Below are 19,207 nucleotides of genomic sequence, written 5' to 3'. Positions count from 1 at the left end.
ATACTATCCGACCCGCGAGTACCTATTATCCACATAAAATAAAATTAATAATTCAATTTATACTTTATTTAATTTAAAATAAAATTAATTTATAATTTATCAGATTAAATTTAATTACAAATAAATATTTAGTTTATATTTTATTTTTTTATATGAAATTTTATATTTTTTGTAGTTATATTTAAAATTTTTATTTTTAAAATATATATTTTTTAATATTTGCGATATACTCACAAATTTTAAAATATCCATGGGTATTTTTGAAACAAGTACTCATGCGGATAACAAGTGGATTACATGAGAAATTTTTATTTTACGGATCGGGTTGCTGGTAGACATTATCCATACACAACCTGACTCGTTACTGTCCCCAAGTAATAATATAACAATATTCAAGAATATTAACTAATATATAATAATACATAATAATATTTTTCTAATTATTAAAATTTTTAAAATCTTACAAATTTTATCCTAGTAAGAGGTGAGGTACACCATTACCAAGTTCATCACATCTAAATCCACCTCTAGGTCTCTTATAATTGGGGAGAGAATTGTAGTAAGGACATAATTGTAGTAAGGAGAGAGACTTTAACCTAACTATTCTTTGCTACCAAAGATAGTATACATTCTTTTATAAAATGTAAAGAAAAAATTGATACATATTTTATAATAAAAATAGAATATGATTTTAGTCAATAATTTGACAGTGAAAAATATATTTAACCAAAATTTTAACCATGAACCCGTGCAAGTAAATATTATCTAAGTCTTGTTTAGATAATTTTACATAAATATTTATAAAAATAAACCTTTTCATTAACTAAAATTAGTTTACATAAAATATAATAGAATTTTTATAAATTAATCTGTAAACAAGTTATTTTTTTTCTTACTTTAGTTATAAAAAATTATTAAAGGCGGACCTTTAATCCAAACCACTGTGAAAATGATGTAAATTAATCATTGGTAGGAACTCTTTGAATTTGTAGACAGTTATTTTAAATAGAAAAAAAAAAGAAAAAGAATATTACTGTAATTTTTTTTCTTTTCATAAACATATAATTGATAATTGATTTAACAGTTTTTGGAATAATTGAATAGACACACTACTATCATTTTTTCTCGTGTTGTTTTCATGGCCGTTTCGAACTTCTTCCCTAACCTCCAAATTTCCCCTCACTTTCTCGTGCCCCAACCATTTTCCCTCGGATTTTCCCGCACTTTCCCTGTTGCGACTCCTCTATGCAGAGCTTTCCGAGAATGGCGGGAGTACGAGGAGGCGGTGAAGCGGAAGGACCTTGCCGGAGCTCTGAGGTTCCTGAAGTCCCTCGAAAGGGAACGCCAAGAGCCGCTCGTCGAGGGCGTTTCTCCGGCAACTGAGTTGACTCGGCTACGATTTCTCGAGTCGGAACGGTTCGGGCCGCAGAGGGATTGGGAGGTTCTAGACACGTGCTTGAACGCTGACGACATGAAGCTTGTTGCTAACGCTTACAAGTTCCTCAAAGATAGGGGTTTCTTGCCCAATTTCGGAAAATGCAGAAACATTGGTGAGTTTTGGTCATCTTCTTTTCCGAGATAATATCAGTAATTACTAGTAATAAGTAATGTTAAGATAGTTTTGCTTCTGCTTGATTATTTATATAGTTAGTATGTTTATAAAAACTTCCCTTAGTCACGGCACTTGCATTTTAGTGCCTGTGCGTTTCCTTTTAATCTATTTTAGTCTCTAGGTTGAGGATTGAGGTTAAAAGATGATATATACGGGGAGTAAAAAGGAATGTTTTATAGTACAGAGAATAACACTTTGTTTGGATTGGGAAATAGAAAGTGAGTGAGTTGAAAAGAAAAAAAAAAAGAACTGGAGTAGAAAATGAGATTGTTTGGATTGAGATAAGAGAGGTGAAAAGAGGAGAGATCTTAGTAGACAGTTTGTAAGTGTCTGTGGTTAATTTGATGGAATACAAGAGAGATGGTAATTGGTTTATTTAGGCGACGATTGTGCTGTCCTTGTTTCCATATTATGTTAAATTACACATGGTAGGAATAAAGAGTAGGGTCATTTGGTGAAATTGGAATTCCGTTTCATACTTTTAGCATGCATGCATTAATAATCGATTATTCCCCACTGAAATTGGTGATTTTTTTAGCAAGAAAACTCACATAATCAATTATATGAGCACACTAAATGATATTTTCTCTAAGACTAATAAATCCTAATATCCACTATTACTATATTTACAAGATTCTAACAATTTTCTATAATCATTCTAGTGAAGCCTTTTCATGCACTCACTAACAGGTATTATTTTTCCTTTATCTTCTCTCCCCCTTTTTCTGGTGTCTTGTATAGTTTTGGATGGACCGAGGAAAGTGACACCAGACGTCTTGAGCTACTCAACTGGTTTAGAAGGTAAAAATATGAATTTGTGACACAATATTTTGCCCTTAGCTATAAATTGCTAAAAGTTCTTTTTTAAGTTATGTTATGCTGTGACAAGTAACCTTTTATACAATTCTATGCTGCAGAAAAATGGTTATACTTTATAATTTTTCCTTTCTTTTGGGCAGTGACTAAACTTGCTCCCAAGAAGTGGGGTCTTTCAGATGGTTCAAATATTGTTTTGGCTGCATTTCTTGGTGCGGTTTCCTTTCTTATATCACAAGGAATTGACCTCAGGCCCAACCTTGCAGTGGTATTGGGTCTAGCAGCTGCAGATGCCATCTTTCTCGGCGGTACTTGTTTAGCTCAAATCTCAAGTTACTGGCCACCATTTAGGCGCCGAATTCTTGTTCATGAAGCTGGACATCTAGTGACAGGTAAATAGTGTTGTTTATTAAGATGGATTTTAAAGGTCACATGTGGGGTTATACAATTTGGATTATGTTTGATTAATTGGCTACCCGTCTTACAAGGTCCGTGATAATGCAATTTCAGCTTACCTAATGGGTTGCCCAATTCGGGGGGTGATTTTAGACCCTATAGTTGCAATGCAAATGGGCATTCAAGGACAGGTATTTTAATATTCAAGGACAGTTTATTTTTCCTCTTAATCTTTCGTTGCAGTGTACAATTATTTGTGTGTTAAATATGATTGAATATTTTTCATTCATTATCTTACGTCGATTTTTGAAAATTGACTACATTGATTGGTTAATGCATTGACGAGTTTAGTGATCAATCTGCAGTATCTTTGATTTTGAATTATTTGTATTTGTTAACACTTGTACACTTACAAGTACAAGTCTTGTTCTTATTTCCTATTTTTCTACTTTAATAATATTTTACATAATGTGCTTCATTATTTACTTGTATTGTAGCAAATACGAAATCCTGAATCTTGAAGTTTTTCTTTAATTGTTCAACATCACTTTACTTGCAGTAAATCCTTGTTTTTCAGGCAGGGACTCAATTTTGGGATGAAAAAACTTGCCAATAACCTTGCGGAAGGCCGACTTGATGGTACAACTTTTGATAGGTATGTATAACATTATAGCTTTTAGTTATAGTGATACATTAGAAAGTTTTAGACATTATGATGATGAAATTTCTGAGTAGCTTAAATGAGTTACTCAGCTGAGATAGTATCTATTTGCACTGACAAATTTTGTGTTTACAAGTATGATTTTAGTTCTAAGTATAATCATGGTATATTCTAGGTACAAAAATAACTCTGCATAAATTTGAAATTAATTGCTACAAGTTCCAATAGGGGTTTAGCTAGTAATTCCAACAAATTTAGAACCACATGGATAACTTAGCTCATCATCCCCTCACCTCATTTCCTGTCTTAATAAATGCCATTCCTTCAGCCTTTTTATGCCCAACTCCAATACCTAGGCCTTAACATTTTGTGGCATTACAATACAACTTTCTGCCAGTGATACAATAAATTACAAGTGCACGATTGTAATCAACTATCTGATAGTGTTTTTTGGCTTTGTAATTATTTCGATTTAATGTAAATTAAAAGGAAAAGAAGTTAATTGAATTTGGGTATTGATTGTGAAATAAAGAATTCAAGCAGAAAATTTAAAATGGAACTAGGAAAGCAAATTAATTGGGATAAAATTGATGTAAGAAAACTTTCAGGTTCTTTGCTAATTCATTGATTCCTTGAAGGATTAAATCTACACTTGTGATGTAAATCTAGGTTCCTCCCTTTTAGTTCCAATGATTAGATTCACTTCTTGGTCCTTTCCTAAGCATTTATGACAATGAAAAATGATTGTTAATCGCATCACAAAGATGAAAACCAATAGAAGAGAAATCAGGAGGAGAAATGAAAAGAAATTGTAGAAAAAAATAAATTAAACTTCAACATTCGTCAACTTATGCCTTAATCCCATAATAATGACACTACTCACTCATAGTCATGGAAAAAGTAAAGTAACAGAAATGTCAAACCTAGAAAAGAGAAGTATCCATGGTCTCCTTTGGTATCTACTTAATAGAGAATAAAATGTAGAGAGCCTAAGCCTAGAGAGGAATAATCTATTTAAAGACATTGGGTAAGAGAGTTATGGGCCCAAATTGCAATTAAAATGTAGAACAAGAAAGCCTAGAAAGAAGTCATGGGGGTGACATTTTTCTACCACGGGCCATGGTCATTCCTGTGAATGTCATGGTTGGACATTTTGATATTGAGAAAAATAAGCTTTCAGAGAAGATCACGACCCTGCCTTTAAAATAATGGTTATAATAAGCTTTGAGAGAAGATCACAACCAGGCCTCTAGATGCCATGGTCATGCGTAATGAAAACTTCTATAATTTGTTTTTTTCTAATATCTTGAGACTTGAGCTTCCTCAGAGAGATCTTGTAGCTTCTTTTTAATGGATTAAGTACTCTTTTGACACAAAATATGTGCCTACAACACAAGCACAGCCAAGGATTAACCTGTACTAAGAAAAATTGGTAAAAATAGAAGAAATAGTTACGAAAATGAAGTTCAAATATGCAAAATATATTACTTTCCACTCTAAATGGCAAACACATTAGACAACTTAATTTCCATATGCTTAGGGCTTACTAGACACATAATAGAAATCATTTACTCTACATCCCCATACCATATGATATATTCATGAAAGATCACCACCATATTTTTATTTAGGCTTAACAAAGATCTTTGTTGTATCTTGTATCTTCAGACTCCTTGTTAGGGATAATATCAGAAATCCTATTTCTTTTCGTTTTCATGTGTCTTCATCCTTTGTTTAATTCTTATCAATGAGAGATATATACAGAATATAATGAGATTTCCTTCTCTTCTTTATTCTGGGAGGCACCTCTGTCCTCGAATTCTGATATCTTATTCCCATTAATAACTGTAATGGTGAAGTTAAATAGTTTTATTCCTAACTATAGGTTCTTCAGGTATTAATTCACTATTCCTGTTTCAATTCTGGTCACTATCTCAGTAGGCACATACAAGCTTGTCTTCTGGCCCATTTAGCCCTATGTTGATGGACATATGAAACATAATAACTTGTTGCTGAAAGTTTTGGACCGAGTCCTCCTCCTCCACCCCCCATCCCGAATTTTTTTCCAAGTGAGACTGGTGCTTTATGTAATGCAACCAACCACTAACCAATGGTTTAGGTACTGCATGGTACTTTTTGCTGGTATTGCAGCTGAAGCGCTTGTATACGGTGAGGCAGAGGGTGGAGAAAATGATGAAAATCTATTTAGAGGCATCTGTCTTCTTCTTGATCCTCCGTTGTCAACAGCTGAGGTCTTTCCACAACTGATACATCTGCTCTGGTGGTTTGTATTTTGTGATATTAATATTTAAACTTTGACATTCTTGTATTTGGGCAGATGTCCAACCAAGCAAGATGGTCAGTTTTGCAGTCATATAATTTGCTCAAGTGGCATAGAGCTGCGCACCGAGCTGCTATTAAAGCATTGGAAAGCGGTGGCAGCATGAGTGTTATAATTAGGAGTATCGAGGAGACTCTGAATTGTAAAAAATGAGCCTCAGAAGCTTATATACATAAGAAATATTTTCTTTTCCAAAGTTGCTTACAGGTCAGCACTATATAGCATTCGCACTTTCGATTTATTTTTTAAATCTTTGAAGTAATTTGTTGTGTTCATTTTCTCTGGTGCAGGGTTCTGAATATGGATCTGACGTGAAGCTGCTTTTACTCTGTATGTACTACATAGCATATTATGCAGATGGTCCACATATGTTACGCCTTGTCTACCAAAGCAGACAGCAATTAAAGGAATAATTTCTGTTTCAACAAGTGACCGTTATGTCCCGAGGCTGGCCCCAACTTGCACCGAACATTGTTAAATAAGTGATACCAGTAGAGACAGTCATCATGAGAACGGTAGCTTCTCTTCAGAATAATTCTGAGTGTTACACAAGATTGTGTAATTTTTTACCTGCATTATTACCCGTGCTAAATTAATCACGACTCTTAGAAAATGGTTTGTAAATAAATGTTTCTAGAAATCTGGCTTTCTGGATTACTGAATTTTAATTTTGTATCTTTTCTTCCCTCTTCCTGTTCCTTAATGGGACCAACTGGTCCCCAACTCTGTATTATTATCGTGTTGTTGAAAATACAGCACTGTTTCATCAAGTTTCTCAAATTTTAGGTTTAACCTGCCATCTCTCCCCTAAGGAAAATCACACTATAACATTACATTGTAACAGTGCCCCCTCCATTTCATCGAAGGTTGTCAGTTCGATTACTATAAAAGCAGTAGAAACGTTTTTTATCCTGTGTTGGGTAAAAACGCTTTAATATTTCCGACACAACATTAAAGAATGAACGTGTCAACTGTACATTTGTTGTTGGTGAAATAAGATTACATGAGATAAATTACAACCTTCAAATCGAAGAATCTGAGAAGGTAATAAAAGGGGAGTTTCTCTTTTTCTCTTCATTATGGTTTTGGCTTTCCTCAGAGAAGAAATGAGTCTCTTAGATAACAAAACGTTGGCAGTAGTGTTATTTATCTTTCATCTTCTCTTATCAGTTTTCTTGTTCCCTCTTTACTTGCAACCAGAGCCCCCTGAGACAGTTCTATGTATAAGTGTCATCCCTTGCTTTGTCTTGGTTTATGCTACCATGGCTTGGCGACCCAGTGGATACATGCAAAGGGCTAATTGTTACCATTTGAGATTGAACTCAGAGAAGAAAACATGTTGATCAGCACTTGACAGTTGGAGAAAACTGGCTGCTTTTAGCTGCAAGTTCCTTTTTCCTTTTGTTTTATTCTATCTGCAAGTAGATGGAATCTGTTAAAGTTGAGATTTGCGGATAGATGACATATGATACTGTACGGAGAGCTTTGTAGGTTGTTAAAATTATGTAAGGGAAATTTTTTCTCACACCCATTCTTTTTTGTTTTTTTATAGTACTAATCTCTCTGCAATAAACAATGTACTTGTATTTGATTGTGTCCTTATAAAAGGTTGAGATGTACTCATGCTCTTTCAATTTGTCTACTTACACTCTTCAAGCCAATATGTTTTTGAGGAACTTCACCTACGTGTTCTCTTCTAATATGAGGTCCCGGTCAGAGTATATGTAAAGATATTATGATGTTCAAGTGACACGTCATAGATAATATATATTATAATAAAATAAATTTACTAACATATATGGTGAACAATGACTATTTGTAGTGTCTGTATGGGCCAATACTTTATTTCAAAACGATAATTGATTGCAATTGGTATTTCTTAGTTACAACAAAGACATAAAGTCATTCATGATTGTCTTCTTTTGTTAAGGCATGTATGAGTTTTATAATAAAATACAAATCTTAATTTGTATATCATGTTGAAGATCCTCATATTTTGATGTTAACAAATAATAATATAGTTTTGTATATCTAGAAAACTACTTGAGTGTGAAATAGAAATTAGACTTAACATAAGATGCTTAAATGTATTTATTAGACAGTCTTTGGAGATTGGACAAAAGTACTATATGCATAGCAAGACAAGAGAAACTCTCCAAGCAAAATATACATCAAAGAGAGATAAAGTACATAAGTTTATGATTCAATAAGTTCAAAATGCTAAACATGATAAAATAGTAGAGTATAAAATTGACCTAAACATGTTATATTAACATTACAGTAACACATTCAGATCAAAAACAGCGGAAGCAAAAAATGAAAGAATAATGTGCGTACCTCCTGCCATTGCAATTTTGTAATCCAAACACAGACAACTTTGTTTTGCTAAACCTTAACTCACTCAAACTCGATGATGTGTTTTCTGAATAGAGGAGTAAGCTTAGTAATCAAAACTGAGAGTAACCCATTCCCTTATATAAAGTCTGGCCATCACAGGTTTCAAAATAAATGAGCTTTACGTTTAAAAATCAATAACGGCTCCATAACCTCTATGCAGTTAAAAGGATAAAAATAATGGCTTAATGGACCACTTTATGTTCCTTAAAAATAGAAACTGAAAATGCTATAATATTTATTTTATATTTAAAATAATGCTAACAAAATACACATCTTGATGAGACAAAAATGTATGAAATGCAAGATGAAGATAACATTAAGGTATTGTCAACATGAACACAAGCCATAGTCAATAAAATGCAAGGAACACTAAATCCAAGATACATAATACACATGTTCAACACAATACACATTACAAAGTTTAAAAGTTGTGAAAGAATTTCTTAAGAATGCATCCCAAGGATAATTTTGACACAATGTATGGGTCATTTGAATTTGTATGCTCAAATTGGTATTGTTAGAACATCATAGGAGTAAAAGCAATAATTGTTAGAAAATCATTTGAGTTAAAGCATATATCAACCAAAAGTGAATATGTTTTGAAAAGAAACTAACACTAGGAAATCAACAATATACAAGAGTTAACCGTTTGATTTAGGGTCTATATAAAAGTAAAGAAACTAACACTAGGAAATCAACAATATACAAGAGTTAACCGTTTGATTTAGGATCTATATAAAAGTAACCGTTTGTATATTCTTTGTCTGGAAGTGATGCTTGCTTAGTTAAATTTTTTTAAATAAGTTTTCTTTCTCTTACTATTCTTAGAACATCAAAGGAATGTGTTCAAAAGTCTTATAAGTCATAACCAACCTTCTTATGTTAAGATGTTGGCTAAGTAACACATGATCCAAAATCTAGTCAAGTATAAGTTTGAATACGAAAGTACCAAAAGAAAAGTATCCATGAAAGTAATTCATTTAATGGAAAAAAAAAATACTCACACCAAATAATTTAAATATTCTTTAATGGAATCAATTTCACACAAATTTAAGTCACTCCTACGTAGCTTAACATATATAATTGCTAGTAAAAGTTGTTGTATAAGTAAAGGTAGTTTCCTTGTAAAACTTGTACTAATATGTAAGAGGCTTTGTTTTACTTTTTCTTACTTTGTAATTTGTTGTGGTTGAGAGTAAGTACAACAATGAGTTTTAATGAGATTTTAAATTATCACTAAAAATATTTCACATATTTTATTATGATTAAATTACATAAAAAAATATAGTGACATAAAATTCTGAAATAATAATTAATTAAAAAAATTACTAATTTAGTTCCAATTGATTAGATTTGCAAATTATGTATTCAATAAATATTTGACCTGAATTTCTTTTATTTAACAAATATTAAACCAACTTAATTGGTTTGATTGCAAAAAATTATAAAATTAAGATCAATGTTGCAAAAATTCTAAGGTGATAGCAAAGCTTTCCAAAACAACACATGGTTACCATTGCAATTTTCAAACCACAATTCATAACCATGGCTTATACAACAAAGGTCACTCTGTAAAAAAGGATACTATGAAATCTGTTAAATATGTGTTGTATTGTATCCTTAGAATAAGTAAATCAGTCATCATTGCCCATCAGAGTGAGCAGAAACTTCTTGTAGTCTCCTGAAGTTTCATTGGCCACAACATGCTCAAGATGAACACTGTTTCTCTTGTAATACACATCTTTGATCTCCTTCAGATCCTTCTCAGCCCTTGTCACAATCACACGCGTCAATGCTTCCTCATCACTTCCAACACTTTCCATGGCATTTCTCAGAACCTGCATAATGGATTCAGAGTAACAATTCTTTGTATGACAAATGTATTTCATCATGTCATGTTCAAAGAAGCACATAAGATTTTCACCTTTTCATAGTACTTCTTATGATCATTGATGCAACTAATAGCTAAATTGGCTGCCATATGAAACTCATCAGACCCTTCATCGGACAGTTTCTGCAAATGGAAAAAGGAACAAGCTAAGAAAACTAGTTCTTCAAAAAATTTCTGCTATCAGGTCCTACAAATGGCGTCTCCTTGTGTCCCGACACATATGACACGTGAAACACAGACACACATCATGGAAGACATTTTTTTGTCTAAAACATAATTATAACATCATGAAATCTTAACATGAAGAAAGTAAATAAGAGGTTCTTCCATGTTGTACCTTTGTAATGGCAATGCCATGATCATCCCTGTAACGGTTGAAAGTGGCCACAAGTTGGGTCTTGCTCCTGGTGGTAAGGATCCTAATAATTTCTTCATTGCTTTTGTTCTTGTTTTTGATAGCCTCATGAAGTGCATCAGCTTCAGATTGTGCCAATCGTGCATTAATCTCACTGCCACCGTACCTAAATGAGCTCACCAACCCTACCAACAGCTGAAACAAATTAACCAAACCCTAATTAGATCATGAATAAATACCCTAAATCATTTCACCAGTTGACTTCTTTCTCTTCAAATGCAAAATATGAAGTGTGTATAAATTACAAAATGTATATATTTTGGGTGAAACTTTCCAGTGAAAATTAGTTTCATTCAGTTAATCATAGTGTTCTGCATTAAAACTTATGGAGGCAAAACTCAATTAAGATGGAAGAATCACAAGAAGAAACTCAATCTGAGTTTTGTGGAATTATATAAGACATGCCTGGCGAAGATGGCCAGTGGTATTAGCAGCCACATCTTCCTCCATGGAACGTTTGAACCTGTTGTGGTAGGCACGTCTCACAGCAAAAAGCTCTTCAGGTGAAAGAACACAGGAAATTTCCACAATCACTTGGTAGCCTTTTTCATCCCTCTTAAGGGCTATATTGGCCAACAAAGCCTCACGTTCTGCAGGTTCCAATATCCAACGATACATTGCTCTCTGTTTCGTACATAAAACCCACACAACAATACTTATTAATTACATTATTAGTAAGATAGATTGACATAGCTTCTAATCCACGACTTTAAAGCAATATGGTGTTTAACTTTTTCTTAGCAGTTGGATTTCACAATAATAATACGAAACTTTTTCTGAGATTTCCAGTGCCAATTTCGTGTACCTCGAAGTCACCAGAGAGCTCGGATTCAAGGCGTTTGATGAGATCCTCTTGGAAGAGATTCTGGTATGCCTCTCTGATTTGGGTCCTCTGTGCACCATTTCTATGGCCTAGTATTGATATAATGGCTTTTCCATCAGCTCCCCAACCTACAAAGTTTTCAGAATCCATTGCTTTAATCTTAGTCTTTTTTGTATAAATCACAATTTTGAAAAATCTGGCATGCTCATCACCTATTCCAAGTTCCTACCAAATTATTGGAAATTTGATGATGGACTCAAAATATGTAAACCTATGATCAAATGAATTTTTGGAAATATGATGAATCATGTCAGTATCTGACCTTTCACGGCCTTCCTCAGAGATTCTGCATCTTCCACAGGAGAGTGGTTGGGAGGAGCAACCAATGTAGCCATGCTTCAATTGTTTACTTTTACTCTAAGCTTCTGGCTAATTAAATTTATACACACAGCTGCAAAGTTATATATATGAAAAATATTTTTTTAACCATTTTCTTTTTAACAACTTTTTAACAATGTCCAACACTCACATGATAAATTATAATTGTTTTATTCCAAATAAATTCAAACATACTAACACGATGATACATAACCTAATATAAAAAAATTTGAATATTTCAATATATATATATATATATATATATATATATATTCTTAAAAACTGAACATATTATACAATAGCTTCTGTGTTCACTATGTCCTCTAAAATATATTAAAATAGGTTTAATCCTTTTCGACATTCCTATTTGTGTACGAATGTCTGAGATAGGTCTTCGTTTTCTAAAGTGTATCAAAATGGTCCTTAATTTTGAAAATTGATATCAATTGAGTCCTTTCCGTTAAGTTGGCTAGACGGCGTTAAAAAAATTGATGAGTGGGATGCTGAGATGACGAACGAACGCTCGTCGACCACCGAACGAACGGTCGTCCAGTGTGAAACGAACGGTAGTCCAGCAGTAAGAGGTCGACGAGAGTTCGTTCGCTGGTGGACGAGCGTTCGTTCGTCATCTCAGTATCCCACTCATCAATTTTTTTAACGCCATCCAGCCAACTTAACGGGAAGGACTCAATTGATATCAATTTTCAAAATTAAGGACCATTTTGATACACTTTAGAAAACGAGGACCTATCTCAGACATTCGTACACAAATAGGGATGTCGAAAAGGATTAAACCTAAAATATATTTTAGACTCCTACATCACACTAAGTTGATCATTGTGGGTGAAAAAATAAATATATATTTGAGAGTTTCAGTGAAAAATGTAATGTTATCGTTTACGCTACCGAAAAACAAATGCATTTTGATGATATGAATAGTCAAATCAATTCCTTTAAACTATCCTTCAACGGTATAGTTTCATACTTATACCGTCTCTAGATTTCTCTTATTCCGATGTATGTTCGATTCTTTCATATTTCCTTTCCACTGGAAGTTTGGAGTCGCTCTTTATTTGTGTCTCTTATACTTCGTATCTCTTACACCGGCGATCACTCTCCGCCCTCGTGAGTGCCCAGGTGTCACAACAAATATATTTATTATTTTAGAAATAAAGATAACTTTCTACTTCCGTCCTATTTATTATTTCTACCTTCGATACGTTACCAAAATCTTTCCTTTACAAAAGAATCAAATTCAACTCCTTTTCAAATTTAGAAAAAAATATTAATTAAAATTAATTGCAAATTAAAACAAATTGACCTTAATAATTTTCTTTTTTTCTTACAAATTTTATAGTGATCAATAAATTATAACTAATACAAATAATGTGTTAGAAAATAAATGTATTCTCAATTGCCACTCTTGTAAGTTGCCGAGGAGAACAAAATAATGTTAGAAATTAAAACTTTGAAAAAAATGAAGAATAGTGATTGGAGACGAATCATTGACGTGCCATTGTACTAAGAAAGAACTATTAAAATTAATATTTTGAGAAGATTCTAGAGAACATTTTTTCCTTTTTCTCACTGAAATCATCGACCTATTCTATCTATGAAAAATAAGGAATTGGATTATCGATTATAAAAAGTACGACGATTGTTAAAACCACTGGATGAAACCATTTCACTTCATTTTAGTTTAATTTTGTACATTATTGTCTTATTTGTTTGGTTAGAACCTCCCGCCAAAGACAGTAATAGTTTATAATTATACATTTTAGGTGCCGACCTAATTTGCCAACCACTGCATAGGATTTGTACTTTCAATTAATACTTTAACAACATTTTTTTATGATATTATCTACGTGTCCTTTATGATTGGTCTATAATAATGTTTATAATAATTATTATTAATTGTATAATAATTTTAGATCAATCACATATATAATGACACGTAAATTATGTTAAAATATCGTTAAAATGTCGTTAAAATTTCATTATCTATTATTTTATAGAAAAAAAAATGATAAAATCAGTTCTCATGTTTCTCGCAGTGTAAAATTATTATTTTTTTTATAAAATCAAAGCTGATTGTTTTCTTTTTCATGTAGTTTTCTCTTCTATACGATGTAAAGTGTGTTTTAATTTGTTATTTTTTACGTATGGGTTAAAATAAGTCAGGTGACATCAGATTTTACTTATTTTAAATTCGACTATTTTTAAAAGTTAAACTATTTAACAATTCTTCAATAAATAAAGAAGAGATGAAAAAGAAAACAATAAATATTAAAAGTGTTTGACCTTAAAGCTCTCGAGATAATAAGTTTGTTTTTGAGTTTGAAATTTCTGTTAGGATTTTGTCTTTAAAAATATTAAATTATTTTTTATATCAATTTTTAAATTATGTGAAATTATTGGATATACAAAAAGAAATAAAAAAATTATTAGAGACTTCTTAAAAAATATTAAAACAGTTGTCTTTTCCATATAAAAATCCTAATTTATATAAAGAAAATAAATATTCTTTCATAATTTTTAGAGACTAATATCTTTATTTGATTTTAAATTACGGGTAAATAAGATTACGATAAACTATAAAATGTTTCAGCATAATGTAACATAAACTTGGAATCAAAGACTTATGAGTTCTCTATAGATCTATCTTCCATATTTGTATGGTTTGAATAGGTGATAAAGTTTAGTGTAAATCATTAAGAAATTGAAGAGTTGTTTTTATCTCATTGGCTTAGAATTCTCTTAATCTTTGAGTCTTATCTTGGATTTTTTAGTTTCGACTGATGATTTCCTTTTCATTTATCTTCATTCATCCTCATCGTCTTCTAATATTTTCACGTTTCTCATTTATGTTTTTATTCCTTGTATACTCATAGAGTTCTTGAAACTAATACGAGTTTTACACACATTTATGTGATTTGATTTGAGTTGTTTATTGTTTTTTCTTCTTTAGTGATTTTACTTATGATTTTCTTAAAATGTTTCAAGTTCACATTTTATCGTGAATATTTCTGTTGTTTTTACATTTTTATGTTTTATTTTGTTGATTATATCTTTGGTACAAGATTTTATTCATTTTCATATTCTTGTACTTTTAAGAGATTTATCTAAATGGATTAAATCTCAATATTAGATTATTAAAAACTCATTCAGAGATATCCTACTTTTATGGTTTCATTTTGATTCTTAAACTTGGATTAATATTGCTAATGGCTAATGCTAATAGACCTAAAAGGCCTAATCAGACTAATATACTCTTAACAAATTATAATCTTTATAGTTGTTGATGTAGTACTCTATTGAACATGTGTTGGATCTTTTTAATTCAAGAAGATTTTAACACAAACCACACTTCCTATAAAGCAAAGTAAAAAAAACGTGGATTAAGATAAAAAAATGAAAAGAACATGTCACCTAGGTATGTAAGGACAAGTGCATTGAAAGATTATATTTAATTAAGAGAATAAACCTATATAAAAATATTAAAAATATTTAATTAAGAGAATAATGACAGTATGTATCCTAATTTCTTTCTATATAAAATAAACCTCCCCATTTAAAATATTCATTCTGATTTATATAATATAAAAACATTTTTTATTTACCTGTCCCTTCAGTGTCAATATATATATATATATAATATAATATAATATGAAGAACTCAATCTTTGATAATGAGCTTTTATTAAATGAAGTAACAGACAACATAACTCAAAGGAATTCTGAAAGGAAAACAGCATAGATAGATGCTGTCAAATAAGAGAAAAACAAAGTACTGACACATAACTCAAGGAAAAGGCACATATGCCCTCAAACAAGACACAAACTGACCTAATGAAACAACACATCAGAAACTCATTATTTCTAGGGTATGCCCTTAATTAGGGCAAGTTCTTTAGTCTTGCTTCCCCAGCAGTGCAAGGATGAACCTCTTGTAGTCTCCTGAGATTTCCTTGGACACAGCATCTTCAAGATGAACACTGTTCCTCTTGTAGTACACCTCTTTGATGTCCTTCAAATCTTTCTCAGCCCTTGTTACAATCACACGAGTCAACCCATCCTCATCAGTTCCAAACTTTTTCATTGCATTGCGTAAAACCTATTCATAATACAAAACTTTAGGGTCAGATTACAATGATACAATGTCTATTTTCTTATACAGAAAAGAAACTGATTTGTTAGTCTTTTTCTTAATGTTGTGTTTTCAAACTTGCATTTAGGGAAGTGAGAACCTGACCTTCTCATAGTACTTTTTGTGGTCATTGATGCCACGAATGACTGTGTGCGATACCTTGACAAAATCATCTGATGACTGATCAACCAATTTCTGCAAAGAAAATACACTATTATTTTTAATCATTCTTTAAGATAAATTAAATATAGACAAACAAATTTAGCTATCAAACATGTAGAAATTAATGAGTTATATATAATGGGTATTGCATTTATCAGTACCTTACTAATGGAAAATCCATGTTCATCTCTATAGCGGTTGAAAGTTGCAACAAGTTGAGTTTTGCTTCTTGTGGTGAGAATTCTTGTAACTTCTTCATAGTTAGCTTTCTTCTCCTTGATTGATTCATGAAGAATATTAGCTTCAGTTTGTGCCAATTTTACATTGATCTCATCACCCTCGTACCTGTATGAGCTCACCAGTCCAACCAAAAGCTGCTCAAAACCAATCACAGATTTTGACCATTAGCATTCAAAATTTCATTAAGTGACTTCAAACACTCAAATTATTTGTATGAAAATGACTTGCCTGGCGAAGATGGCCAGTGGTGTGTGCTGCCACATCTTCTTCCAAAGAACGTTTGTAGCGATCATGATAGGCACTCCTAACTGCTAAAAGTTCTTTAGCTGAAAGAACACTAGCAATCTCTGCAATCACATTATACTCTTTTGGACCATTCTTTATTGCTACATTCATCAAAACAGCATCACGATCTGCAGGCTCCAACATCCACCGATACACAGCTCTCTGATTTATGAACACAATTCTTCATAATGTAAGGATAAAGGAACCACATGATTGTTATCAAAAACCAATTACTTAGATACTCTAAAGTCATATGGGATAGTGTTGTTATGATACCTCAAAATCACCAGAGATCTCTGACTCAAGGCGTTTGATGAGATTCTCTTGGTAAATCTCTTCATAAGCCTTTATGATTTCCTGTCTCTGATGAACATTTCTGTGACCCAGTATAGCTATAATGGCCTTGCCATCAGAACCCCATCCTAAATCATCAAAAACAATGTCATGTTTCCTTTTAAGTATCATGTCATCATATTCATTTTGTCACAGTTATGTTTGTATCTCATTAAACAAAACAAATTATATTATTACGTCACTGACTGTTGTATAGAACAAAGTCAAACAAAAAGATTTTGTTCACATTGTATATTTGTATCCCATGTCAGACGAAAATTAAAGAATTTTTAGTGACACGCAATTTCTGTATTGGTATTTGATAACAAGGACTATATGTTGTTTTTTCTTACATCTTTAAAGAGTCTTCAATAATACCAATGTCTTGGAAATATATTGTGTTATCAATTGTGTTTTCATTCTATAAAATATATTATTCTAATCAGATTTATATTTGTTATTTGAGACTGCATTTACAGGGACAGGACAATTTTTTAATATTTCTATAATTCCTTTAATTTTAAAAACTTTTTTAGCTTTTCAAAATGAGAAAGAAATCAATTGTTTTATCTTTAATATGAAATAATAAAACATTAAGTAGATATATGTGCATGACATTCATATAGTATTAACTTAATAAAATATATACATATATATATACATATATATATATATATATATACATATATATATATATATATATATATGTATATATAAAGTAGATATGTGTGTGCATGTGCATTCATATCTTTATTTAACTCAATAAAAATATTAAAACAATTTTGTACAAAAATTATAAAATGATGTATATCAACTTTCATGTCTTTATGACTTTATTCTAAAAAAGACAGCAAAAATACACAATTTAACATGGGTTAGGTTTATGCTGATCTTTTATAGTTTTCAAGATATTATATTATTATCATTCTTCAAGTACCTCGGCTTTTTCTTTTCACTCGGTTGGCACAAGTTACTAGTGCACAGAATAACTCATGATTTACTCTTATTCCATGGTGTATCATTTGGTACAGAGAAGAGAAAACCAATTTTAAGAAAATCAAATTAAAAATCAAGAAAGCTTTTACTTTTTATTCAACTAAAAGAGTATCATTTTCTCCCTGCTAAGTTAAAAGAGAAATAATCAGAACAATAAAAGATATTAACAGGAATGTAGATATCTGCCATAGATTTAGCATATCAAGAATGTCTGAAATGGTTCATGACAGTAAAACATAAGTAACAAAAAATATCCTTAACAACGAACAGAAGAAAGTTAATCAACACTAATGACAAGATGTAGCAGAAAGAAGATAAATTCATGATTAGAAGCATCAAACATAGATAGAGCAGAGAAAGTAATAAATAATTAAAATGGTATAAGTTTATGAAAACCTTTGAAAGCTTGATGAAGAGCCTCAGCATCTTGAGCAGGAGAAGTTTGATGATGAAGAACAAGAGTGGCCATTGGAATAACCTTTTCTAACACTCTGAAAGTAACTATGTGTGTGTGATGTGAGAATGCACATTTGCTCTGATCTCAATTTATAGAAGGAATGGCTCCCTTGGAGTTATCGCCTTCACAATATTACATGTTTCTAAGTATACGTTTCAGTGCACTTTCTTCAATAAGCATCTTTTAACGCGTTAAGAAACAAAGTGAAGAAAGGGAAAGAATAATAAGCATTACAAATAAAGTTATGTAAAGGAGCTGGCTGCAGTAGCTGAGACTTGTTTGCTAGTAAAATGCTTATGAAGCGTCAATTATGAATTTACATAGCCTGAGGTGAGATTTTGTCCTTTTCTGTTTGCATGAAGAACAAATGTCACCACTGTCTTATAGGGTTCATTATTTCTGTGCAACGGCTCATTTACTGTCATAGGGTTCTTTATCCCCATGTAACGTTTCTTTTACTTTTTCATCTTTTTTTCTTAATTTTGAATTCGAATTCAATAAATATATATATTACTTTTGTTTATATGTATAAAAATTTGAAACTTTCACGGCGTTATTAAATTTATTGAAACATTTTTTAAGATAAGATTGAAGTATCAAATTTCAAAGTGTACTATATAAGAGACTGAAGTACCAAATTTTAGAGTGTAGTAGTTATGTTACGTGATAGGCATTTATTCTTATCTTGATCAACCCAAGTGAGGTTAAATAATTTTACATATTGTGATAATTGACTATAACATATTATGTGAGGTCAAAAGTTTACTGTGTGATGTAATCTTTATATTTAATATATACTTATAGTTCAATTAATATTATTAATTATTTTTTTGTTTATATTTAATATAAGTTGATGGA

The 19,207-nt window shown here is 31.5% G+C and overlaps 3 protein-coding genes across 4 annotated transcripts; 1 reads left to right on the top strand and 2 right to left on the bottom strand.

The window, feature by feature from the left end:
- Positions 1 to 1,088: 1,088 nt before the first annotated feature.
- Positions 1,089 to 6,618, top strand: LOC148192473 (uncharacterized). Of its 2 annotated transcripts, XR_015782309.1 has the most exons (8): positions 1,098 to 1,550; positions 2,354 to 2,413; positions 2,572 to 2,820; positions 2,939 to 3,015; positions 3,402 to 3,479; positions 5,605 to 5,737; positions 5,824 to 6,033; positions 6,117 to 6,618. XR_015782309.1 is itself a non-coding variant. In XM_088099555.1 (4 exons), exons 1-4 carry the CDS (start codon positions 1,139 to 1,141, stop codon positions 3,022 to 3,024), a joined length of 807 nt encoding a protein of 268 aa, XP_087955681.1. In that variant the 5' UTR covers positions 1,089 to 1,138; the 3' UTR covers positions 3,025 to 3,379. The 2 variants fall into 2 exon arrangements, 1 of the variants encoding a protein (XP_087955681.1); XM_088099555.1 differs by lacking the exons at positions 3,402 to 3,479; positions 5,605 to 5,737; positions 5,824 to 6,033; positions 6,117 to 6,618 and having other exon boundaries at positions 1,089 to 1,550; positions 2,939 to 3,379.
- A 2,952-nt stretch (positions 6,619 to 9,570) lies between these two features.
- LOC124820104 (annexin-like protein RJ4) lies at positions 9,571 to 11,789 on the bottom strand. Its single transcript, XM_047291737.2, has 6 exons — positions 11,675 to 11,789; positions 11,335 to 11,480; positions 10,935 to 11,153; positions 10,452 to 10,664; positions 10,148 to 10,237; positions 9,571 to 10,061 (listed from the first exon to the last, which is right to left on the bottom strand). The coding sequence occupies exons 1-6, from the start codon at positions 11,745 to 11,747 to the stop codon at positions 9,858 to 9,860; spliced, it is 945 nt and encodes a 314-aa protein (XP_047147693.1). The 5' UTR covers positions 11,748 to 11,789; the 3' UTR covers positions 9,571 to 9,857.
- Positions 11,790 to 15,411: 3,622 nt separating this feature from the next.
- Positions 15,412 to 18,447, bottom strand: LOC124820106 (annexin-like protein RJ4). Its single transcript, XM_047291744.2, has 6 exons — positions 18,289 to 18,447; positions 16,840 to 16,985; positions 16,507 to 16,725; positions 16,200 to 16,412; positions 15,982 to 16,071; positions 15,412 to 15,843 (listed from the first exon to the last, which is right to left on the bottom strand). Exons 1-6 carry the CDS (start codon positions 18,359 to 18,361, stop codon positions 15,640 to 15,642), a joined length of 945 nt encoding a protein of 314 aa, XP_047147700.1. The 5' UTR covers positions 18,362 to 18,447; the 3' UTR covers positions 15,412 to 15,639.
- Between the last annotated feature and the right edge of the window lie 760 nt (positions 18,448 to 19,207).

The sequence above is a fragment of the Vigna umbellata genome, chromosome 9 (assembly GCF_029865625.1).
Source record: "Vigna umbellata cultivar VRB3 chromosome 9, Vumbellata_1.0, whole genome shotgun sequence".
Taxonomy (NCBI): Eukaryota; Viridiplantae; Streptophyta; class Magnoliopsida; order Fabales; family Fabaceae; genus Vigna; species Vigna umbellata.
The sequence above is the reverse complement of the archived record's forward strand: the minus strand, read 5'-3'. Positions and strand labels throughout refer to the sequence as shown.

Excerpts from the sequence above, each read along its gene's own strand:
- LOC124820104 (XM_047291737.2), bottom strand. The coding sequence starts at position 11,747 with ATGGCTACATTGGTTGCTCCTCCCAACCACTCTCCTGTGGAAGATGCA. Across the intron at positions 11,481-11,674 it reads TCTGAGGAAGGCCGTGAAAG|GTTGGGGAGCTGATGGAAAA; the intron begins GTCAGATACTGA and ends AAAACTTTGTAG. Across the intron at positions 11,154-11,334 it reads AGCTCTCTGGTGACTTCGAG|AGAGCAATGTATCGTTGGAT; the intron begins GTACACGAAATT and ends TGTACGAAACAG.
- LOC124820106 (XM_047291744.2), bottom strand. The coding sequence starts at position 18,361 with ATGGCCACTCTTGTTCTTCATCATCAAACTTCTCCTGCTCAAGATGCT. Across the intron at positions 16,413-16,506 it reads CCACTGGCCATCTTCGCCAG|CTTTTGGTTGGACTGGTGAG; the intron begins GCAAGTCATTTT and ends GGTTTTGAGCAG. Across the intron at positions 15,844-15,981 it reads ACAAAAAGTACTATGAGAAG|GTTTTACGCAATGCAATGAA; the intron begins GTCAGGTTCTCA and ends TATTATGAATAG.
- LOC148192473 (XM_088099555.1), top strand. The coding sequence starts at position 1,139 with ATGGCCGTTTCGAACTTCTTCCCTAACCTCCAAATTTCCCCTCACTTT. Across the intron at positions 2,414-2,571 it reads CTACTCAACTGGTTTAGAAG|TGACTAAACTTGCTCCCAAG; the intron begins GTAAAAATATGA and ends TCTTTTGGGCAG. Across the intron at positions 2,821-2,938 it reads AGCTGGACATCTAGTGACAG|CTTACCTAATGGGTTGCCCA; the intron begins GTAAATAGTGTT and ends ATGCAATTTCAG.